Source organism: Chinchilla lanigera, unplaced genomic scaffold (assembly GCF_000276665.1).
Source record: "Chinchilla lanigera isolate Chin_1 unplaced genomic scaffold, ChiLan1.0 scaffold00167, whole genome shotgun sequence".
NCBI classification, from domain to species: Eukaryota; Metazoa; Chordata; class Mammalia; order Rodentia; family Chinchillidae; genus Chinchilla; species Chinchilla lanigera.
In genome coordinates, this window is record NW_004955568.1 from 226469 (window position 1) to 248321 (window position 21853).

Below are 21853 nucleotides of genomic sequence, written 5' to 3' on the forward strand. Positions count from 1 at the left end.
AACAGAATAATAACAAATTATAAGCGCAGGGCCTGAGGGAATAGCTGGGGTTTAGAACCAAACACTTAGCCTAAGCCTGTAATTGTAGCACTTAGGAGGCTGAGGCGGGAGGACTGCCAAAAGTTTGAGGCCAGCCTGTGCTCCATAGTGATTTTAAGGCCACCCTTAACTACAGAGCAAGACCTTGTCTCAAACAACAGACAAATCACAAAAACAAATACTTAGCCCAAATTAGCTTAGAGGCCCACAGATTCAGGCAGCAAAATATCAAGGAAAGAACCTGTCAGAAGAGGGTGGTCATCTTCCCTAAGGGAAAAAAACCAAAACAAAACCTACAAAGTATTTGGACATACATGTTCCAGTTCAACAAGTGCCTAGGAATAGTGTTAGGCTAACACCTTCAGTCTTTTAGCTTACTTTCGGGCTCATGGGAAGGATCACACCAGAGGTTTAAGCTAAATGGGGGGATTATTACTAGTATTTATGGAAGTATTTTATTTTGCATGCTGATTATAGATTTAACATGTCTCTACTGCTAGACTGTGAGCTCTTGCAAGGCATTTACGTCCTCAACACCTAACAATTTCTGATTAGTGCTCAAATATCTGATATATTACCCTAAAGTATGAATCTATGAATACAGAAACATTTACTCTGAGACCAGCAAGTGACATAAGGCACCTGGAGGGCCCAAAGTTTTGAAGAAAAGAGCAGGCAATTCAGAGAGGACTTGAAAGGTGTGTGTGTGTGTAAGAAAACCTCCCCTCTGTTCACTTTCAGCTACAGCACAGGTGGGATCTCTGGTGACTTTTTATATTTGGGGTAGGGGGTTGTGGGCCAGTGGGGTTAGTTCCATCTTCCATTTAGCAGCCCACCTTTTCCCCCTAGGGAGGGAGAGGTCTCATTCCAAGGAAGAACCTCTTCATAGTCAGATCCCTGCTCCAGTCTTAGCTCCACTCTACTAGAAGCCCCGCACTTCAGCGCGAGGGGTCACAGGGGTAGCAAAGATGGTGAGGTCCAACACCTTGTCTCTCGAGATCCACTCACTCGAGGAGTTAATCTCTCCCGCTCCGGCTCCCAGTACCTCCCTCTCGCGCCTGGGGCTCCACCTCCTGTCCCCTCTCCGCAGTCCAGGCGGGTTCACCCGGAGGGGGCGGCCCCAGCCCGAGCTCCGGGCGGGCGGAGCCGCGGCTGCAGAGTCCAGCAGCCGGGCCGATCCGTCGGTGCAGATTGCCGGAGCGGTGTTGAGCCGCCTTCCGCACCTCCCCAAGCCCACTCTCAGAGCCTCTCGAGCCCCCTCCGCACTCCCCGCAACGGTGCTGGTAAGTCTCGCTCTCTGCACCAAACTTTTTTTGCTGCCGAGTTTAAGTCTCGCGGCGGGACCAGGAGCCACTTGTAGTGTGTATTTTTTTTGGGGGGGGGGAGCGGCGGGAGGATCGGGAATAGCTGTCGTGGACTGCTCACGACTCCGTAACTTGCTAAAGTGAATCAGAGCTCACCCACTCCCGAGTTGGCAGGACCCTTGCTTTCAGCGGGGTAAAGCTGTGCAGCTGGACCCTGAGGGGACTCGCTCCAACTTCGCCACCCCTCCCCCAAGTCTCGGCTACCCAGCAGTTCCCGAGACTTTCCCTCCATCTTTCAACTACCTCTGACTCCCTAAAAGCTCATCTCCTCCCCATTCCTGGGCGGCCAAGCCCTCCTCCCGCGGGAACCTGGGGCCCGCCCCCTCTCCGTTACCCCGGGACCCGGCGACTTTGGGCAGCGCACCCCTCCGGGTCGGCGCTCTCGCCCACCGGCCGCGGAGCAGCGGGGGCCGGCCCGGCGGCGGAGGGAGGGGCTGAGGCCGGGGCCTGTCCGGAGCCGGGCGGGCGGGGCCGGGAAGGGGAGGTGTAGGGGGCCGGACGGGGCGGAGCGGGCGGCATTTGCGGCCGGCGCCGCGGTGGAGAGTTGTGCGCCGGTCCCTGGGCCTGAGCTGGCGCTCGGGCTGGGGCGCCTGCGATGTCTCAAGATGGCGGAACTGGGCGAATTAAAGGTACCGGCCCCTCCCCCATCCCCATCTGGACGGAGCCCGGCGGCGCGCCGAGCCGGGGCGCGACCGAGACTGGGTGTGGAGGGCTCGGGTGGGCGCGGGAGACGTGGCAGGGACCCGCGGCTGGCGCTGGGAGAGAAGTGGCTGCGGCGGCTCCGGGGGCGGGGCCGCGGGGCAGATGGAGGGGTGGGGCCGAGGGAATTGCAGCTGTTGGGGGCCGAGGCGCAGGGGGCGGGGACGCGGGCGGAGGTCTGGTGTAGTGCGGGGGGTAGTTGTAGGGGTAGAGCCACAGGGGAGAGCTGCCGTAGAGACGCAGGGAGCCAGTTGATCAGGCCGAGAGATGCGACAGTAAGGGGAAGGTGTAGGGGTGGCACTGGGGGCAGAGGAGGGGAGGCTCCAGGGAAGATGCAGGGTAGAGGCTTTGGGGCTGTTGTTGGCATCTGAGCATTGGGACGCACCAGTTGGTGGCTGAGACAGGGGGCGGGGTTGTGTGGCGGACGCCTCGAGGGGTGGGGCAGGAGCATCCTGGAGGCTGAGAGGCAGCTTCTGCCTGGGTGAGCCGCTGTCCTTGGGGAGAGGCAGAGGAGCGCGAAACTGGGACAGAAAGGAGGGAAGTTATAGGCAAAGCGAGTGGAGAGATAAATACAAGTTAGGATGAGAATGAGGAGAAAGCTAGAGGAGCAAGGTTTCCTCCAATTTCCTAATAAAAGGGTCCAAGACAAAGCTGCTGAAGAGGTGAACTGTGGAGGAGCAGCAAAGCCTGTCTGAGACAAGGTCTAGAGATTCACAGAAGGGAGCCCTTTAAGGAGCGAGCTCTCCCCCTCATCACCACACAAAGTCTTGAGGTAACCATTGAGGACCTCATACAGGACCTTAAGCCACTGGGTTAATTCCCCAGCCTCCTGGCTTTGTTCTGTCCTTTGAAACAGAACCATGATCCTAGGCAGGCTTGATGTCTAGCCATCAGACGCCGTCTTCTTTAGAGGTGCTTGTGACTCTGTGCCCTGGCCCAGGGTCCCTACCTTCATTCCCCCAGGCCCTCTGTTGGGAACTTGGCCCTCTCTTCTTTCACCCCCCCACTGGGGTATGTGGATGGGATGAATCACTTATTTTTTCCATATGGGAGCGAAGCAGGATATTAGCTCCTGGAAGGTAGAGTGAACAGGTACTTTACCTGGGTTCATGATTCATTGGTGACACCCCCTACTCCTTTGTTCCCCACCATACCCACACACAAATTTTAGTTCTGTTTCCCTCCAAGGGAGAGGAGTATATAAATGATGTTGAGAAAAGATTTGGGGGAGTTGTGAGCATTGAACTCTGACTTAAAAACCCTGGCCATAAAAGCTACAAGAGGCTTGGGGAAAATAGCTGAGGTGGATTGAGATGGTTGGGAGGGGTGGGCCGTGGGGCACAGTCTTCCAGCCTCCTGCCCCTTCCCTGTGGGGCTGTCTGGGCTGAATCTTCTCTGCTCTTCCTCCTTCTCTGTCTCCTGTCCTTTCCACAGGGGGCTGGGATGGATCTGAGAAAGAGCAGGAGAGGAGACAAGCAGCTTAACCAGAGTCTAGGCTGGAGGTGGGAGGCCATAGTGGACTCAGAGTTCTGGGCATGGCCTGCTGTCTGCCATCCTCTGTTTCCACATTGGTCAGCTCATAGGCATAGGGCAATACGGTTGCTGTATCTCTGGGAGGTGCTGGTGAGGCTGACCTGAGAGTTGTTAAAATGAGACTGAGATGTCCCTTGACCAGGTTAACTGCCTGGCAGCGGTCCTCTAGCTACAAAGCATTCTTCTGATCACTGCTAGGGGAAAAGAAGCACTTGTCCTTGGCAGGACCGTTCTGTGTAAGCTTAGGATTCTCAAGCTCTGTTCTTCTCCACAGCACATGGTGATGAGTTTCCGGGTGTCTGAGCTCCAGGTGCTCCTCGGCTTTGCTGGCCGGAACAAGAGCGGACGGAAACACGAGCTCCTGGCCAAAGCCCTGCACCTCCTCAAGTCCAGCTGTGCCCCCAGTGTCCAGATGAAGATCAAAGAGCTTTACCGTCGTCGCTTTCCCAGGAAGACCCTGGGGCCCTCTGATCTCTCCATGCTCTCTCTGCCCCCTGGCACCTCTCCCGTAGGCTCCCCGGGCCCTCTAGCTCCCATTCCCCCAGCCCTCCTGGGCCCAGGTACCCTGCTGGGCCCCAAGCGTGAGGTGGACATGCACCCCCCTCTCCCCCAACCTGTGCACCCTGATGTCACCATGAAACCATTGCCTTTCTATGAAGTCTACGGGGAGCTCATTCGACCCACCACCCTTGGTATGGCTCCCGTGGTCATTCAGTCTTTCTGGACTTCAGCGTAGGCTGGACCCCTTTCTTAGGTTTTAGTCCTGTGGGATCAGCAGTCTTGGATGGTGGCAACTCCCACGGCTGCCAGTGCATGGGTTTGGGAATAACTGCCTCTTTGTGTCCTCAGCATCCACTTCCAGTCAGCGGTTTGAGGAAGCGCACTTTACTTTTGCCCTCACCCCCCAGCAGGTGCAGCAGATTCTCACGTCCAGGTACATCTCTTTGAGTCCTTAGGCTTCATTCATAGGTGCTTGCCCCGGACTCTGCTCTCTATCTTTTCTCTTCCGCCCTCCTCCCTGTGTGTCCTTCTGCCCTGCATTCTCTCAGATGCCTCCTCTGTCTCCACTGGACATCTCACTGTCTGTCCATGCACCCCACCTCTGGGGGCCTCATGCTGACATCTGTCCCTCTCCTTCCCCACTACAGAGAGGTTCTTCCAGGAGCCAAATGCGATTATACCATACAGGTGCAGCTGAGGTGAGTTGGTGCCCATCTCTAGCCCACTGGCTTCCCCCGAGCGTGGAAGTGAAATAGGAGTGTGACAGATACTCCTAGAGATAGCCTTGCTCTGCCACTGCCACTCCAGTCCTGGCATTATTGGATACTGAGGGCTACGGAGGTCCATGACTGTTCTGGGTTTGCCTGCCTCTGTGAGATTCAGCCCAAGAAACTGCTTTCTCATTCTTTCTCACCAGGTTCTGTCTCTGTGAGACCAGCTGCCCCCAGGAGGATTATTTCCCCCCCAACCTCTTCGTCAAAGTCAATGGGAAACTGTGCCCTCTGCCGGTAAATGCTTTTTTTGTCTGGCAGCAACCCCTCCGATTTTAGTTCATAAATATTAACTGCAGACCTACTGTGAAAGATGTGCCTAGCATAGTGCCTGACTTAGTAGGTACTCACTTTACTGACAGAGTAATCTAGAGAGTACTAAGATAGAGTTGAACAGAGGTTCTGTCAGGACCCTGAGAAGGAACATTAGTTCAACTCAAAGGTAAAAGAAAGGCTTCACCTTTTTTTTGGGTACCAGGATCAAACTCAGGACCTTGTGATTTCTAGGAAGGCGCTTGTGCCTTCCCATGCTGTCTCTCCACTGATCGGTCCCTCCCTTCCTCAGGGCTACCTTCCCCCCACCAAGAACGGGGCTGAGCCCAAGAGGCCCAGCCGCCCCATCAACATCACGCCGCTGGCCAGGCTCTCAGCCACTGCTCCCAACACCGTTGTGGTCAACTGGTCGTCTGAATTTGGACGGGTGAGTGCGGCTGAAACAGGGTTCCTGGAAAGGGCTGTCAGGGGTGCTGGGAGCCATCCTGGTCCCTGATCTGCATGGGACACAGAAGCAGAAGCTAATTCTTTCTGTCCACCCCAAGTAGAATTACTCCTTGTCTGTGTACCTCGTGAGGCAGTTGACTGCAGGAACTCTTCTACAGAAACTCAGAGCAAAGGGTATCCGGAACCCAGACCACTCCCGGGCACTGAGTGAGTACCATCCTTTGCCTCTGGTCCAGCTCCAAGTCTGTTGGCCCTTGGCCTTCATAATGAAACCCCTGGCTCATGTGTGACTGCTTCACTCATGTGAATCCCAAACCTTTCCCCAACACCTGGCCAGTCTTCATGGTTAAGAGGTTGGATCACTCCCAGGCAATGAATGACAATCAGTGTGTTCCAGTCACACATCTGCTTTGCTCCTCACAGTTCTAACTCCACCCTGATAGGGTATGGGTTCTTTGGGCTAGAGAGAGTCTTAGGAGCACTGATGTAACTCACATGACGCCTCAGTGAGGCATCTCTGACAGCCAAAGTGTCACCTAGCTCTGTTGAGCCTCTTCAGGATTGGGTAAACGTTTCTCCCACACAGCCTTTCCAGATCCCAAACCACGTCATGTGACATCCCATCAGTCTCCAAAGTCTATCTACTCAGCCGCCTTTCAGCCAGGGCTGTCTGCTTCCGGATTCGCTAATTCCTGGGTTTCCCCGACCCTTGCTGACCCCATGGCTGTGGCCTCACTCTTGTTTCAGTAAAGGAGAAATTGACCGCTGACCCTGACAGTGAAGTGGCTACTACGAGTCTCCGTGTATCACTCATGTGCCCGGTGGGTACAAGGGGAGAAGGGAAGAGGGAGGATGGTTGGGTTAAACCTCTGGTTTTTGACAGGGGTTACTAGGGATACTAGATTGATTTTTTTTTTAAATTAAACCAGAGTTGGGGCTCTGACTACAGAACTCTCCTCTCCTCAGCTAGGGAAGATGCGCCTGACTGTCCCATGTCGTGCCCTCACCTGTGCCCACCTGCAGAGCTTCGATGCTGCCCTTTACCTACAGATGAATGAGAAGAAGCCAACGTGGACATGTCCCGTGTGTGACAAGAAGGCTCCCTATGAATCTCTTATTATTGATGGGTAGGGCCATTTTGCTATCTCTTACCTAGGGCCTCCTTTTAGAAAATATGGCTTACTTCCCTTCACATAAACCCCAGCTCTGCTCCTGCTTTAGCAATCTGTATATACGTGTGTGTGCATATAGCATTAATGACTTAGTACGTAAGCAGCATCATGCTGGTCACTTTGCACATGGGATCGAATCCTCATAAGAACCCTTGAAGTACCATCATTACAGATGAGGAAATAGGCCCGGAGAGATTCTTGCTCAAGGCTACAGTTAGTTAGTGGCAGAGCCACTGTATTGAACTGTTTTATTACTTACAACTCCCTCCTACTACACCCACCTGCTACTACACCCACCTCCTAGTGTACCCACCTCTTACTACACCCACCTCCTAGTACACCCACCTGCAACTACACCCACCTCCTAGTGTACCCACTTCCTACTACACCCACCTCCACCTCCTACTGCACCCACCTCCTACTGCACCCACCTGCTACTACACCCACCTCCACCTCCTACTACACCCACCTCCTACTACACCCACCTGCTACTATACCTACCTCCACCTCCTACTACACCCACCTGCAACTGCACCCACCTCCTACTGCACCCACCTCCTACTATACCCACCTCCACCTCCTACTACACCCACCTCCATCTCCTACTACACCCACCTCCACCTCCTGCTGCACCCACCTCCTACTGCACCCACCTCCTGCTGCACCCACCTCCTACTGCACCCACCTCCTACTACACCCACCTCCACCTCCTACTATACCCACCTCCTACTACACCCACCTCCTACTACACCCACCTCCACCTCCTACTACACCCACCTCCACCTCCTACTACACCCACCTCCTACTACACCCACCTGCTACTACACACACCTCCTACTAACCATAATTTTGTTTTATGCGGTAGTGGGGGTTGAACCTATGGCCTCATGCTAGGTGAGTGCTTTACCACTAAGCCACACCCTGAGCCCTTGAGCACAGTAACAGGGTTCTTTTGAGGACTGGATTTGCTAAGCTCTTTGCTCCCGGCCAAGCATTTTATTTTCCATAAGCAAGAATTTCTTTTTCCCAGCTGGTTTTAAGTCCCTTCCAGAGCCTTCATTATGGCTCTTGCTCACAGTGTCTTTTTTTTTATTTACTGTCTCCCTTTGTAGTTCAGTCTGGCCTTGAACTCACTATGTAGCCCAGGCTGGCCTCAAACTTCCAGTGATCTTTCTATCATCAGCCTCCCAAGGGCTGGGATTATAGGTGTGCACCATCATGTCATGGTTTTTGAGATGGTTTATGGAATTCTGTTTTGTTGCTAGAACTACACTGAACATGCTCAGATTACATTTATTTAAAAACCTAACACCCAAAGTTCGTAAAGCTCTTTTACATACTTTGCTTCACTTTGTTGCAAGGCTAACAACTCGTAGAGGCATAGTAGGGTGGCTAATAGCCCTATTTTACAGATAAAGAAACTGAGGTACAGAAAGGTGAGTCACAGAACCATAACTGGTGTTCCAGCCATGTCCTACCCTCCTGAATTCCCATCTTTCCCCTCCCATAGTTTATTCATGGAGATTCTTAATTCCTGTTCGGACTGTGATGAGATCCAGTTTATGGAAGATGGATCCTGGTGCCCGATGAAACCCAAAAAGGAGGCATCTGAGGTTTGCCCCCCGCCAGGGTATGGGCTGGACGGTGAGTGACCCTCTGTCCCCTAGCTGAGCTAAATCTTGAATGAGCCTTTTTCTCAGACATATTCTTCTTACCACCCACAGGCCTCCAGTATAGCCCAGTCCAAGAGGGAAGTCTATCAGAGAATAAGAAAAAGGTTGAAGTTATTGACTTGACAATAGAAAGCTCATCTGATGAGGAGGATCTGCCCCCAACCAAGAAGCACTGTCCTGTTACCTCAGCTACCATCCCAGCCTTACCTGGAAGCAAAGGGTAAGAAAAAGGCAGAATCCACAGCAAAAAGGGGGAAGCCATAAGGAATGCTTTCTGATCATTGGGCAAACCCTCCTAGGGAAAGGGAAAGGTGGAGAGGACAGGAAGCCAACTTGGGAAGCTGAACTGGGTGTGGCCATCTGTGGTTTGCCCCATCTCTTTTCTATTCACAGAGTCCTGGCATCTAGTCACCAGCCATCCTCGGTGCTGCGGAGCCCTGTGATGGGCACACTGGGCAGTGATTTTCTGTCCAGCCTCCCACTACATGAGTACCCACCTGCCTTCCCACTGGGGTCGGACATCCAAGGTATGACACAGATCCTAAGGTGGGGTTCTGTACCACTACACCCTCCATAGAACCCCGACTCCTTTTCAAAGCCACCTGGATCTCTTGGAAGGGAATAATTTTTTTGAGATAGGGTCTCACCATGTAGTTCAGGCTGGCTTCAAACTCATGGCAACCTTCTTGCCTCAGCCTTCCAAGTGCTGGAATTACAGGTGTGTGCCACCACACTGGCTGGAAGGGAACTTTTTATAGGAAGTTGATTTTGATTTTTCTTTTCTTACCAGGTTTGGATTTATTTTCTTTTCTTCAGACTGAGAGTCAGGTAAGTGGTCCCTTCCCTTCCCACGAAGATCTGAGATCTCTGAAGCTTCCCTTCTAGGCACTGATGGCATGCCTCCCTCCCTCCCTATGTCTCCCTAGATCCCCTGTTTCTGTCAAGTTTTTAATGTAGTTGTCTCCCTGCCTGCTCACCCCTGCATACCATGGGCACTTAGAGCACAATGCCTGCGTCCGTCAGCTGGACAGTCCACACACTACAGATGCCCACAAGGCCAAGAACTTAGTGAGCTGGAGGGGCTACCTCCAAGTGGGCAGAGAGGAAGGGTGTGGGGAAGTAGGGTAGTCAGATAGATCCTCCTGCTTCTTGAGAATTCCTTGAGACTCACAGGGGTTACCTTATCCCATAAAATGTTCCTACGATGAGTGACGGAAGGTAAGTCAGAGTAAAATCTTAATCTATGTCTTTGATTCTTCCCAGCACTATGGTCCTTCCGTCATCACCTCGCTAGATGAACAGGATGCCCTTGGCCATTTCTTCCAGTACCGAGGGACCCCTTCCCACTTCCTGGGCCCTCTGGCCCCCACCTTGGGGAGCTCGCACCGCAGCTCCACTCCAGCACCCACCCCTGGCCGAGTCAGCAGCATTGTGGCTCCTGGAGGGGCCTTGAGGGAGGGCCATGGAGGACCCCTGCCTTCCGGTCCCGCTTTGACTGGCTGTCGGTCAGACATCATTTCCCTGGACTAAATTCCTTGATTTATGAAACCTTCACTGTCCCTCAACACTGAGCAAGTATGCTGTGGTGTCCCAAGCCCTGGCTACTCTGATCTGTCAGGGGGTTTCGGCCAAAGGCCAGACAGGTCTTCATGGACATCACTTTTGGCCTCAACTGCCTAACAAGGCCAGCACCCAAAGGGTTAATATTTAACCCCTTTTAAAGGACACTGGGGTCTACTTTTGGAAGTGTTCTTTGGATGGTAGCACATCCTTTGGGTATATTTGTTAACCCAGGCAGTGGGAGGCAAATGGGATGGGATGTAAGTTGGGGGGATGGGCTGAATCATCAGCCTTCACTATAGCTAGAGTCTTCTGGGGGAAGGGTTTCTCCTCATGTCTCTAAGATGCTCCTCTTCGCATCCCCCAAACCCAAACATCCATTCTTTTCATGTTTTCCATTCCCTTTGGCCACAGACAGGTGGCAAAACCAAGACAGGCAGTTGCAGAGGTGGACAGAGATCTGTGTTTTGGGTTGCAGATCTTTTTTGTGTGCATAAACAAGAAAAACCAAAACACTCCAAAGATGACTTCCCTTGCCTCCTACTTCCCAGTACAACTGAGAAGATAAGGCCTTAGTCGTGATCTCCAGGGATTTGAAAGTGGGGAGGGCCTGGCCTATTGCCCAGGGCTCTCTCTATTTATATATATTTAAGTTCACAATGTTTCTTAATGCCAATCAGCCCAGGACCAAGTTTCTAGAGACCTACGGCCCTGTGCTTAGGCCTGGCTCATTCTGCACCTTTCCTGGGTGGGGGGAGGACCCCTGTGCCCTCCTTCCCAATGTTTTTTGTTTTTTTTTTCAGGCTTCTCCAGGGCCTGGGACTTACGTTGTAATTTTACTTTTTATTCCCAAAGCTGTAGCAAAGTTCTCACCCACAATAAAGGTTGTGAATGTTCTGTGTCATGGAGGTGAGCTGGGGAGGGGTGATGCACTTTACTTTCCAGACTCCTGGTCTGGGACAAGAAGGTCCATGTCCATCCTTTGCCAGCTTCGGGTCCAGGTAAACTCCACTGTCATCTGGAGGGGATATTATACAGGGATTTCCAAGAGCAGTTCTTCCTCCCCTCTTCTCCTCTGTGGCCATAAGTGCACCAGACAATTCCAGCTCAGTGTTGTAGGACCTGTAAGTTGCTGCTCACCTTTATCTGCCCAGATATTGCAGCCAGAGCCTGAGAGCAAACTTGGTTCCAGTGCTGACCCTCTCTTTGTCCTCTGCTGTGGTTGGCGTTGTCTGCAGCAGCGTGGACATGGGCAGAAGCACAGGTCGGGCTCCTCCGTCCTCTTCTAGTTGTATTGCACTGCATTATGACAGTTCCTGTCTGGGTTGTGCTTATAGTTTGCAAAGAACTTCCATATGCTAGGTGATTTAATCCTAACCACAGTAGGAGGTAGGTGGGTGGGCATTAACTTCATTTTACAGAAAGGAAACAGGTTGAAGAAGAGTTAAATGGCTTGTACCTGTGGAAGGCTGAAGTCAAACCTAGGTCTTCAACACTAGCCAGTTGGAATAAGAACTCTTCGTCAGTACCTTTGATCTCATATGGTCTCTGAATTTATCAGTGGACCAACTCATGCCCTAAGTCCACCCCCAAATCCAAAATTTTGAAGAGAATGAACTCAGTGCATATGTGCTGGTATGTTGGAGCCTAAGGAAGAAGCTTGTACTTACGGGACAGAGGGTGGTAGGTTCTGGTGGAGAAAGCCAGCTGTTTCTGTCCCATCCTCTGTAGCAGCCACTGCGGCCGCTACATCTGGTCTCAGCCACATAAGGGCATTCACCTCACCTGGATTTGGTTGGATCTGGGCCTGGGATTAGACATGTTGATCCTTCAGTCATGCGGTCTCCCTAGGAGGCCTGTTTTTGATCACAGACCACTTACCATGAATGGGGCAACATGGGGTAGGGCAGAGAGAGAGGGTATTGGGTATCCTTGGTTATCTTAGCCCCTCCCCCTTCCGTTAGTCAGTCAGAACCAGGTTGCTTGGGCTCCCTTGAGTCGTGTTTTCTTCCCTGCCAGGCCTACTTGCAGCTGTTGCTGTGACTCCTGGGAGATCACAAGTAGATAGAGAACGATGTGATGGTATTTGGGGAAACCCCAGCTCAGCCTAGGTGGGTAGGCAGACTAAAAAGAAAACGAAAGAGAAAACCTGGCTAGAAACAGGCAGTAGATGGTAGACGGGTGAGGGCCATCATGCCTTTACCCTCCAGTCCGCCTCTGGTTTCCCTAGTGGCCAAGGCAGGTTGGGGCTGTTGCATAGACTCGAGGTAGCTGTTGAGGTTTCTTGGTAAACACGGAGGGTCCCCCTCCCAGGCCCATCTCACCTCCCATAATCCCAGAGGGACCCAGGAGAACCGGTCCTTGGGCAGCTGTAGTCCACTTTCCTCCCACAGCTCTCGAAGACCTCCGTCCAGCAACTGGGAGTCAGAGAGGACAGGTCAGGGTGGCCAGTGCTGGACTCCCCAAGTCTGTTCACCCTGCCCTAGCCCATATCCAGTGGTTCCAGATGTAGTGGGGCACAGGTCGGGTCAGCTGATAGGTACCTCCTCATCGAGCTCCACATGCCCACCTGCAACAGGAGTGGGACCAGCAAGTGAACGGTAGCCGTCTTCACCAGGAACCTCCGCTACTGCGCCCCGCCCCCCGGGTGGACCGCTGCAGCCCCTTGTAATTGTGGTTGTCACAGCTGTGGGCCTGCTTCTCTTTTCTTTTTGTGACTGGCAAGGAGGAGCAGCAACTTTCTTCCCTAGCCTTGGGGCCTTGTACCCTGAGCACTCACCTGGGGGTACCCAGAGGTTGGGGGAAATTCTGAGAGTGCGTGTCCTTCGAGTCAACAAGACAGTCTGGTCGCTGGACTGTAGAAGGACGGCCACACCCAGATCCACACCTCGATTCAGGGGTTGCTTGGCCTTGGGGGCCAAGGGCTGCAGGGCCAGGGCCGCAAAAGGGCAGAAAGAGGGTCGCTGGCAAGAGGGAGACGCCTGGTTTTAGTAGGGCTTCCGAGGTGGGACGCAAGCCCCTAGGCGGAGCTTTCAAACTGGGGAGCCCGCCTCGTGGAGGACGCGTCCGCCTCTCCCCACAGCCCCGCCCACCCCATCTGCATCTTGGGCCCCTCGCCTCCCCTCGGTGCCCCGCTCCGACCTGGATCGGAAGCCTGGTCGAGGCCTCTGGGAAGGGCCTATCCGAGAGGATGAGCTGTCCGCGCTTCAAGCTACAGTGCGTGGGCCATGGCCCGAGTCCCGGCCCGGCGCCGAGGAGGCCACACACACTCTGAGCGAAGCTCACCGACTCCGGGCGGCCGGACAGGAGCAGCAGCACCCGCGGCGCCGCCATTGCGGCTCGGTGGCCTCTGCGGCTGCGCGGCGCCCCCTGGCGGCGCAGCTACGCCTCCCCTCCGGGCTTCCCGCGGGCTGCGGGGAAGCCAGTTTCTTGAAGGTCAGGGAGATGTGGGTGTAACTTGAGGTCGACCCGAGTGTAACGTTAATAGAGAGAGCGCCTCTAAATTCGCAGCTCTTCATTCTTCCGTCCTCTCTAGTTATGACAGCGGCCCCTGGACCGAATGATTCTGACTCAGTGTCACCTTCCACCAGCTCTGGGCTGAACCGTAATTGTCAGCACAGTGCTCTGCATGCCTCTTACTGCAGAGCAGTAATTGGTTAATTGCACGTCTCCGGGCCACACATCCAAAAGACACCCTTGATGCTGTGTTGTAGTCTGGGTTTGCGAGGGAATAGATTTAATACAGGACACATAATTTATAGGATTATTTTATAATAGTCACCCAAAAGTCAATGCAGAAGAGCCCAGGAGATCTGTCCACACACGAGAGACCCAAAGAATCCAGCAAAGGGCCTGGATCCCATGGCAATGTCCTGCATGGGTCCAGCTGAATACACAGCGTGTGTGGCAATGTCCTCCACGAGTCCAGCTGGGGCCTAGGGCCCATGACAATGTCTCATGTAAGTCTGTATCAAGGATCTGCACTGGGAAGGCCAAAGGTCAGTGGTGGAGGCTAGAAAGTCTGCACCAGTGGGATGGAGGGTCTGTGCCCGCAGGCTGAGGGATCTGCACTGGAGCCAGGAAGCGACACTCAAAGTAAGGACCAGAGGTCCCCGGAAAACAACTGCAGCCATCTTCAGTGACAGCGAGGATCCAATGATGAGAACTGCTAAGTTCATATGCGAAAAACCAGCAGGACAAGCTTCTTCAGGACAACAGCACACCACTTTCCCTCCAGTTCTGCTTTTATGCTGTTGGCAACAATCCTCAGGTGGGCCTTCCACACCCGGCACCACGCTGATTCAGTTCAGCGGGGGGGTTGCAAGCTATTAGTTAATCCAATACACCATGCCTTTTTCATCTCAAAAGACAAACAACTGTTGAAGACATAACCTTAAACTTTCTCAAATCCTGCTTGATTTTAGTCTCCATTGCTCTAGTTCAAGGATTTCTCATGTTTGTAAGTCTCAATAGCCCTGCCCCTGCCAAATCAGGGAAGCACTGCCAGAGTGATTTAATATATCTATTCTGCCTTTGCAGATTCTGCCTGTCACAGTGCTCCTCACTGCTCTTTTTTGTTCTTTTTTTTTTTGGTACCAGGAATTGAACTCGAGACCTTGCACTTGCCAGCCAGGTGCTGTGCTGCTGAGCTATATCTCTGGCCCCTCACTGCTCTTAGAATAAGGTAATCTCCTTAGCACAATGTGGCCAAAGCCTTGCTGTCTGTTTACCTAGCTTCAATTCCTAGAAGAGCCTTTATCCTGTTTTTTACTTGAGCACTGTTTATAGTTGTCCCAAGAATCAGACTGCTCCCCTCTGGGATTCTTTTCCCCTTTCCCCTCAAAAATCCTCATTTTTCAAATTGCAGGTTGTCATTTTTTAGAAAGGGTCTCAATAAGTAATTCAAGCTGGCCTTGAACTCATGATCCTCCTGCCTCAGCTTCTACAGTGTTGGGATTAGAGGTCTGAGCCATCATGCACAGCTCAGAGTGGCACTCCTATTCCTTTCCTCCCTGACCCTTTTTCTTTCCTGCCTCTCTGTACCTAGTACTTACTCTTCCACTATGGCTGCACAATACTTCCCTGTACTTCAGTCTTCCTCTGGGCTATATGCTCAAGGCATATTCACCTTTGGATCACTTTGGCCTGGCACAGTACTTGGTACATAATAGGTCCTAAGTCAATGATGGCAAGCGGCTTAAGGGTAGAGATGGTCTCTCACTTATTTTGTATATTGTGCTTCAGTGTGGTGACAATTACTTGACACTCAAGTGTTTATAAAGAATTACAACAAATTTGGTAAGAAGGGATTATAAACAACACCTAACTGCTTTAAATGAATTGAACTTGCTAAGAAAATTTATATCCATGATACTGAAAAAAAATCTGGAGTTGCCATTCTTAAGGCAATAGTGGAGATAAGTAATAATTCATTGTGTGCTTATCACATGCCAGGCATTGTGTTAAATATTCTACATACATGATTTCAGATGTGCTAGAAGCCTGGAGCTGGCAAATGTCTTCTATCCAGATTCTAGTGTGACTGCTTAGCCAGTCCCCCTCCTACTCCTGAAAATCGGTTTCTCCCTGCTCCATGGTAGCCTTCCGCATTTCTCACACTGTGTGAGTGTATGTGTTAAAAACACCACAGCTCAGCAAAGTAGAGACATAGACTTTTGAAAATGGAACTGACGGCTCAAGAACCAGTTTCCTACTGGGAGGGAAGTTCCAAGGAAGGCTGGCTGACTCCCTGAGGAGAAGAGATGCATCTGATAGGTGATTAATCTAATCGATTTAAGGTTCTTCCCATTGCCACAATTTGATGAGAGAAGAATACTCTATAGAGATGGGCCTAAGCCAGAATTAACAAGCTTAAAATAAATATATTAGATTCTTAATCTCAGCTACATGTGATGCTGAGGCAAGAGAACTCCAAGTGTGAGGCCAGCACAATTTACCAAGACCTCGGTCTTCAAATAAAAAGAGCTGGGCATAGTTGTGCATACCTGGAATCTCAGCACTAGGGAGGCTAAGGCAGGAGCATAGCGATATCAAGAGTAGCCTGGCCTACATAGCAAGTTCCAGGCCAGCTTGGAGTACATAGACAGTGAGCCTTATCTTAAAAAAAAAAGAAAAAAAAAAAAGAGGCTGTGAATACAGCTTAGTGGTAGAGCAGTGAATCTCAAGTTCTGCCCCTCCGCCAAAAGAGTCAAATTTTTTTCTTTCTTTTCTTGGTGGTACTAGAGATTGAACAAAAGGCTTTTACACTGAGCTACATCCCCAGCTTTTTTTTTTTTAATCCTTTTTATCTTTTACTTTGAGACAGGGTCTCATTAGGTCAGTAAGTTGTCCATGGGGCTCGAACTTGTGATCCTCCTGCCACAGCCTTCTAGAGTGCTGCAATTATAGGCATTACCACCATGCCCTTCCAAACTCTCAGGTGGATTTGAGCAGTAAGGAAAGAGGGAGGGTTTCCCAACAAGAACCTGCAACTTCTACTGCACAGCATATACCTAGGCACTGCCATGTTCTTTCCATCCCCCCAGGTCCTCTGAGGAAGATGCTTCTTCTGGGTCATTGTCTCTTCATGGTGCTCTCAATGTATGACTCCAGCAGGAAGATGGTTTCATCTACCTGGATTTCACTGGCATCCAACCTGAAAAAGTGAAAGCATTTGCCCAGAGTAGACTGAATCATCAGTGTATTTAAGATTAGAGTTTGAGGCCAGGCGTGGTGGCACACGCCTGCAACCCCAGCACTCAGGAGGCTGAAGCAGGAGGACTGCTTCAAGTTTGAGGCCAGCCTGACCTACAAAGTGAGTTCAAGGCCAGCCTGAACTACATAGTGAAACCCTGTCTCAAAAAGACCAAAAAGAAAAGAAAAAAAAGAAAAAGATTAGAGGTTGGGGTGGGTGTGGCCACTGAGAGTTGCTTGGTTATTCTTGAGTAATGAATGGGTTGGAAGCAGGAGAACCAGTGGCTCATTTTCCCATTACTGAGCATCTTTTGTGTGCTAGGCACGGCAGAAGCTGCTGAGGATGCAGAAGACAGGGCCTCTGTCCTGGGGGAGGTTACAGTATAACTTCAACTAGGAGGAAGGACAGTCCATGTAAAGACACTGGTGAAAGGACTTAGTGTGTTTTAAAACTGTGAGAAGCTGAGGGTGAGGTTTAAAGTTAATGGTCCTTAGGAGGAGAAGGGAATGTCTTCAAGCTGATAAATGCTATTTCAGAAAAGACCACAGCTAACATCAGACTTGATGGTAAAAGACTGGGAGATTTGTGAGACAGCGTTGTCTGTTCTTTCCACTCAGCCTTCTACTGGAGGTTGTATCTAGCTAGGGCAGCCCGGCAAGAAAAGGCATCTAGGTTGTAAAGGAAGCTGTAAAGCTTTCTCTGTCTAAAGATGACACAATCAGATAACAATATGTAATATAACAACCATTGTTAATTTCCTATCACCTTGTTTTGAAATTCTGTATCGTTTTTATGGTTTTTTGTTGTTTTGTTTTTGCGTTTGTTTTTGTTTTTTTCTCTTTAAAATAAAATTTATTTTCTCCTCACAGAGAATCCCCCCAACTACTAGAATGAACAAATAAGCAAAGCTGCACCAAAATGCAAAAAAATCTGTTTTTTCAGTACACTAGCAATGAATGACCTAAAAATGAAGGAAACACTTATTTAAAAAAATAAATTTAACAAAAAAGTTGCAAGGCTAGTACAAGAAAGCAGTAAAATATTGCTGAAAGAAATTAAAGACATAAATAAATGGAAAGACCTCTCTTATTCATAGGCTGGAAGACTGTGAAGTTGGCAGTATTCTCTGAAGCAATTGACAGATTGAATGCAGTCCCTATTAAGGTGAGTGGTAAGGAATGAGAGGAGGTGAAGACAGAGACAGGCTGCCGGAAGATTGTGAAAGGCTCTGTCTGTCACGCCGGTAAGTCTGGTCTTCCTGCTGTACGCGTAAGGAATTAATAAATCATCTGAAGTAGGAGAGTGATGTCTTCAGTCATTTTAAAGATAGTACTTTTGCAAGCATTCTGAGGTGGTTTTGGGGGCGGTCACTGTGAAGGTCTAGGAAACGTGATGAAGGCCTGTATGGGAGCCAAGATGAAAAGCAGATTTGAGAAGCACTACTGAAGTAAAATTCAGAATGCCTGGTGAAAACAGTACCAGTGCAGAGAAGCAGCTCAGGATGTCTGCAGCATTGCTGGTTTAGAAAAACAGGTGGATTAAATTGTTTGAGTGAACTGGGAAAGAAGACAGGGAGTTTAGGTTCTCTTGTGTTGGTTGGAGAGGTGGCAGAATGTTGAGAGGGACTTGGCTGGAAGGTATTTTGAAATATAGGGCTCAAATTAAGCTTACTTGTTGACATTACGCTTCAGGGTCTCTAGCTGCTGCCGCTCAGGGGCTGTGATCATCTCCTCTATTTCTTGCAACTGTGCTTCCTCTGCACCTGTGGCCTGCACAGATGCAATGATGGCTTCTACCCTCTGAGACTTTTCGAGTAGACGCCTATCAGACAAACACATGTTCCCTACTTTTAAGGCATGTTCCCTACTTTTAAGATCCTCTTACCCTTTATCTGAGACACAATTTCCCCTATTACCATATTTCTGGTCAAGGTGGAGTATATCATTGTCTAAAGACATTTTCTATAAATTTAATTGGGAATATAACAATTCCTGAGTTTGGAGTGTTTGTACTTTTCTTATAAATTTAATCTGCAAAATTGTTTCATTAGGGGTATATTGGAAAAGTATAGATTAATGCATGATTTATGCCAGCTGGAAACGATAATTCAATGGAACTAGACTGGTTTTTAGGAGACTGTCTTCAGGGGCCCAGGTGTGGTGGTACATACCTGTAATCCTAGCACTCTTCATTTCTATAGAAAATTTCCCCTCAGGCCCTTGAACTTGAAAAATCTGAATGATTCAACTGAAAATGCTACTTACTTGTTTTCTTTGGTTTCAAATTGCCGCCTTTCTATTAAGTTGGTTACACTCTGAGGAAAGAGAAGAAAGACTAGAAATGCAGTCGTATTTTAGCAGCTCGGGTACAATAGGTAAAGGAGGAATGTGGGAGAGAGCCCTCTGGGTGGAAGAAACGGGGCGAGGGTCTACATGGGTTACCTTGTAGCACCTGTGCAGCAACATTCGTGCAGCTGATAGGATATTCACAGTATATAAATAGAAGGTCCTGGACGGGGCATGGTCCGGTGTTTTTGGAATTTCCTATTTTCCATAGAAAGAAAAGGGAAATTTCAATGCTCTTAAGAATTGGCAACATAAACCTCCATCACATTCACCTCTCTTTCACTAATACTTTCCTCTTCTCTAGTCATTCAGTCACTGGATTTAAGGCATAATTAGTTACGTAAAGACTGGGCTGCCCTTTTTTTTCCATTTGACAATCAACATTCCTAGTGAGAAAGGGAAGGCAACTAATATTTAATGAGAAAACTCCATGTGACAGGTGGATTGTATTTGATTGTTACAACAAACTACAGTATATTATTATTATCTCCACCTATCACCATTTTTTTTTTTTTTGTTTGTTTGTTTTTGAGACAGGGTTTCACTGTGTAGTGCAGGCTTGCTTTGAACCTGCTTATGTTGGCCTCAAGCTCACGGCGATCCTCCTGCCTCAGACTCCCGAGTGCTAGGATTACAGGTGTACACCACCACATCCAGGCCTAGCACCATTTTATACAGGGGAAAAATAACTTGCTCAATGTAACTAGGTAAGAGACAGAGCTATGATCTGACTTCATAATCCATTCTACCTCCTTCCTTACAGGGCCGACCTACTACATGGAGCTGCTAGGACCCAGCAGGGGCTATTAATAGATAGCACAGATTTTAAGATCTTGAGGAAAGGACAGGATGATAGGGAATAAGGGGCAGGATGGCTTTGAAGCAATTTCTTGGCTGTCTCTATTTCTTACAGGCCTGTTAGAGCTCCACATTTCCCCTCAAGTGCTTGCTATGTCTTTGTTAATAATTCTTTCCATTTCATAGCCACATAAGAGTTTGCCTGAGGACTCAGAATATCTGCTCAGGAGCTTCTCTCTACAGTTTTGCTGGTTGGCAATTATATACCACTGGTTACCTGGAGTGATATGAAATTTTCTGACAGCATCTTATATAGCATATCCTTTGCCTCCTTTGCAGGAATCATTGCAAAGTCCTCCACTTGCTTCTGTTCTAGGTGTTTCTTTTGCAAAACCAGACGGAATATTCTGGCACACCGAGATCCAAATCTGGAAAGGAATGGAGACAGTAAGTGGCATGCCAACATAGATTAGCTTTAGCTGTTTGTCCCACGGGAAGGCTGTCCATGTGTGGAGCCAGGATCAGAAAGGAACAGTAACCAGAGAACTCTCTAAGCCCCACAATCTGGTGACATTATTATTAATCACAAGGTAGCCATTAACTGCTGACTCACTTGACTGCCATAGTTCTTGCAGTCTAAGGTTTTAGGGAGGCTCACTAATTTGCATCAGTGGGAATTGAGCAGTAGGGTTTTTTAGAGGGAAGAGTAGTAGTAGATGGGATCCATAGCTGCCCAGTGGAAAAATGGGGCAAAGTATGCCACGGTGTGCCTGTATTGGTTGCTTACACAAGAATCAAACAGGGTATGGATAGGAAGCATCTGACCCTAATCCCAATCCAAAGGACCCCCTTACCTCTCCTGTATGACAGACTCCAGAGTGGCTGTGGCTAGCGATGCTAATGCCTTATAGAAGTCTTTATGTAGAAGATTAAGGTCATTTAGTAATATTTTGGCCTGACTGCTCTGACCTTAGTTTTATTCTTAAATTCCTAATTTCTCATTAAACTTTAAATGTTATTTCATTTTTCACATTAATTTATGGTATATAAATATCTTAAAATTTTAATTCATGAGGATTATTAAGTAAAGGTATTTCTGGTTGATTAAAAGTCTTTACTTCTTTACCATTAATGTAATTTATTGAACATTCAGGAAGCTTTTTTTTCATAGAAACATTAATGGGAAATTTCTTCCATGTTGTGACTTAGTATATTATTACCAAATCTTTATTTCGTAAGACGCCATTTTGCTTCATGGCTCAGGCTGCCTGACTGTAAGGATATAGTCAGAATAAAGTAAGGATACTGATGACAAACATTCCTCCACCACTGTCGCCAGACTTTCCAACAAACTCTAGCTATTAAAAAGAAAGAGAGACAACATTAACTACATGAGAAGTCCAGTGATTCTGTTTCCAATGGAGTGAATCTGTCAAGTGTCTGCAGCATGTAACCCTCCTATCAGATGATGGTAAGAAAACTGAACTGGCTTGGTAGAGAATGAGGCAATACAAGACTGATATTAGGCAGAAGTAAACTGTAAACAGCAGGGAAAAAACTTCAGTAAAACAGACTTACTGGGTCATCTGCAAGCAGAGTAAGATACTGGTCGAGGACTTGCTTAGAGATGTTATAGCCAACAGGTAGGGATCTGAAGATCTATGAAGCAAAAGCAGATGTAGAAAATGGTCTTCAGAATTTAGAATTACTGATATTATTAAAATAATTTTTTGGGGGTAGTAATGGGATTGAAGCCAGAGTCTCACATGTGGTTGGCAAGTGCTCTGCTACTGAGCTACAGATGTATCCCCAGTTTTTTTCTTTTTTTTTTTTAAACAGGGTCTCACTAAGTTGCCCTGACTGGCTTTGAACTTGGAATCCTCCTGACTCCGCCTCACAAGTAGCTGGGATTTCAGGTATATGCCACCATGCAAGTATGATATTTTAATTTAAAAAAAAATTTTTTTTTTTTTTTTTGTTTTTCT

At 49.2% G+C, this 21853-nt stretch overlaps 3 protein-coding genes across 6 annotated transcripts in view; 1 reads left to right on the forward strand and 2 right to left on the reverse strand.

Moving 5' to 3' along the window:
- The first annotated feature begins 1134 nt into the window (after positions 1 to 1134).
- Positions 1135 to 10928, forward strand: Pias3 (protein inhibitor of activated STAT, 3). Of its 2 annotated transcripts, none has more exons than XM_005413436.2 (14): positions 1135 to 1322; positions 3910 to 4327; positions 4485 to 4569; positions 4784 to 4834; positions 5053 to 5143; positions 5472 to 5606; positions 5728 to 5833; positions 6374 to 6447; positions 6593 to 6753; positions 8309 to 8442; positions 8523 to 8691; positions 8865 to 8998; positions 9262 to 9299; positions 9735 to 10928. In XM_005413436.2, exons 2-14 carry the CDS (start codon positions 3913 to 3915, stop codon positions 9999 to 10001), a joined length of 1860 nt encoding a protein of 619 aa, XP_005413493.2. In that variant the 5' UTR covers positions 1135 to 1322; positions 3910 to 3912; the 3' UTR covers positions 10002 to 10928. The 2 variants fall into 2 exon arrangements, with proteins under 2 accessions (XP_005413493.2, XP_005413494.1); XM_005413437.2 differs by lacking the exon at positions 1135 to 1322 and adding an exon at positions 1906 to 2032.
- On the reverse strand, positions 10475 to 13805 carry Nudt17 (nudix (nucleoside diphosphate linked moiety X)-type motif 17). 3 transcript variants are annotated; one of them, XM_005413435.2, is made up of 8 exons: positions 13173 to 13805; positions 12811 to 12955; positions 12575 to 12600; positions 12356 to 12448; positions 12057 to 12155; positions 11702 to 11838; positions 11172 to 11330; positions 10475 to 11049 (listed from the first exon to the last, which is right to left on the reverse strand). In XM_005413435.2, the coding sequence occupies exons 1-7, from the start codon at positions 13362 to 13364 to the stop codon at positions 11174 to 11176; spliced, it is 849 nt and encodes a 282-aa protein (XP_005413492.1). In that variant the 5' UTR covers positions 13365 to 13805; the 3' UTR covers positions 10475 to 11049; positions 11172 to 11173. The 3 variants fall into 3 exon arrangements, with proteins under 3 accessions (XP_005413492.1, XP_005413491.1, XP_013364788.1); XM_005413434.2 differs by having other exon boundaries at positions 12811 to 12994; positions 13173 to 13802; XM_013509334.1 differs by having other exon boundaries at positions 10475 to 11330; positions 12811 to 12994; positions 13173 to 13803.
- A 2560-nt stretch (positions 13806 to 16365) lies between these two features.
- Positions 16366 to 21853, reverse strand: part of Polr3c (polymerase (RNA) III (DNA directed) polypeptide C (62kD)) — a gene marked incomplete in the record, with an annotated part of 20220 nt that continues 14732 nt past the window's right edge. Inside the window, 8 exon segments of the mRNA XM_013509335.1 lie at positions 16366 to 16686; positions 18397 to 18546; positions 18990 to 19039; positions 19167 to 19268; positions 20146 to 20296; positions 20723 to 20783; positions 21175 to 21226; positions 21447 to 21527. Coding sequence (XP_013364789.1) covers positions 16605 to 16686; positions 18397 to 18546; positions 18990 to 19039; positions 19167 to 19268; positions 20146 to 20296; positions 20723 to 20783; positions 21175 to 21226; positions 21447 to 21527 — 729 coding nt within the window.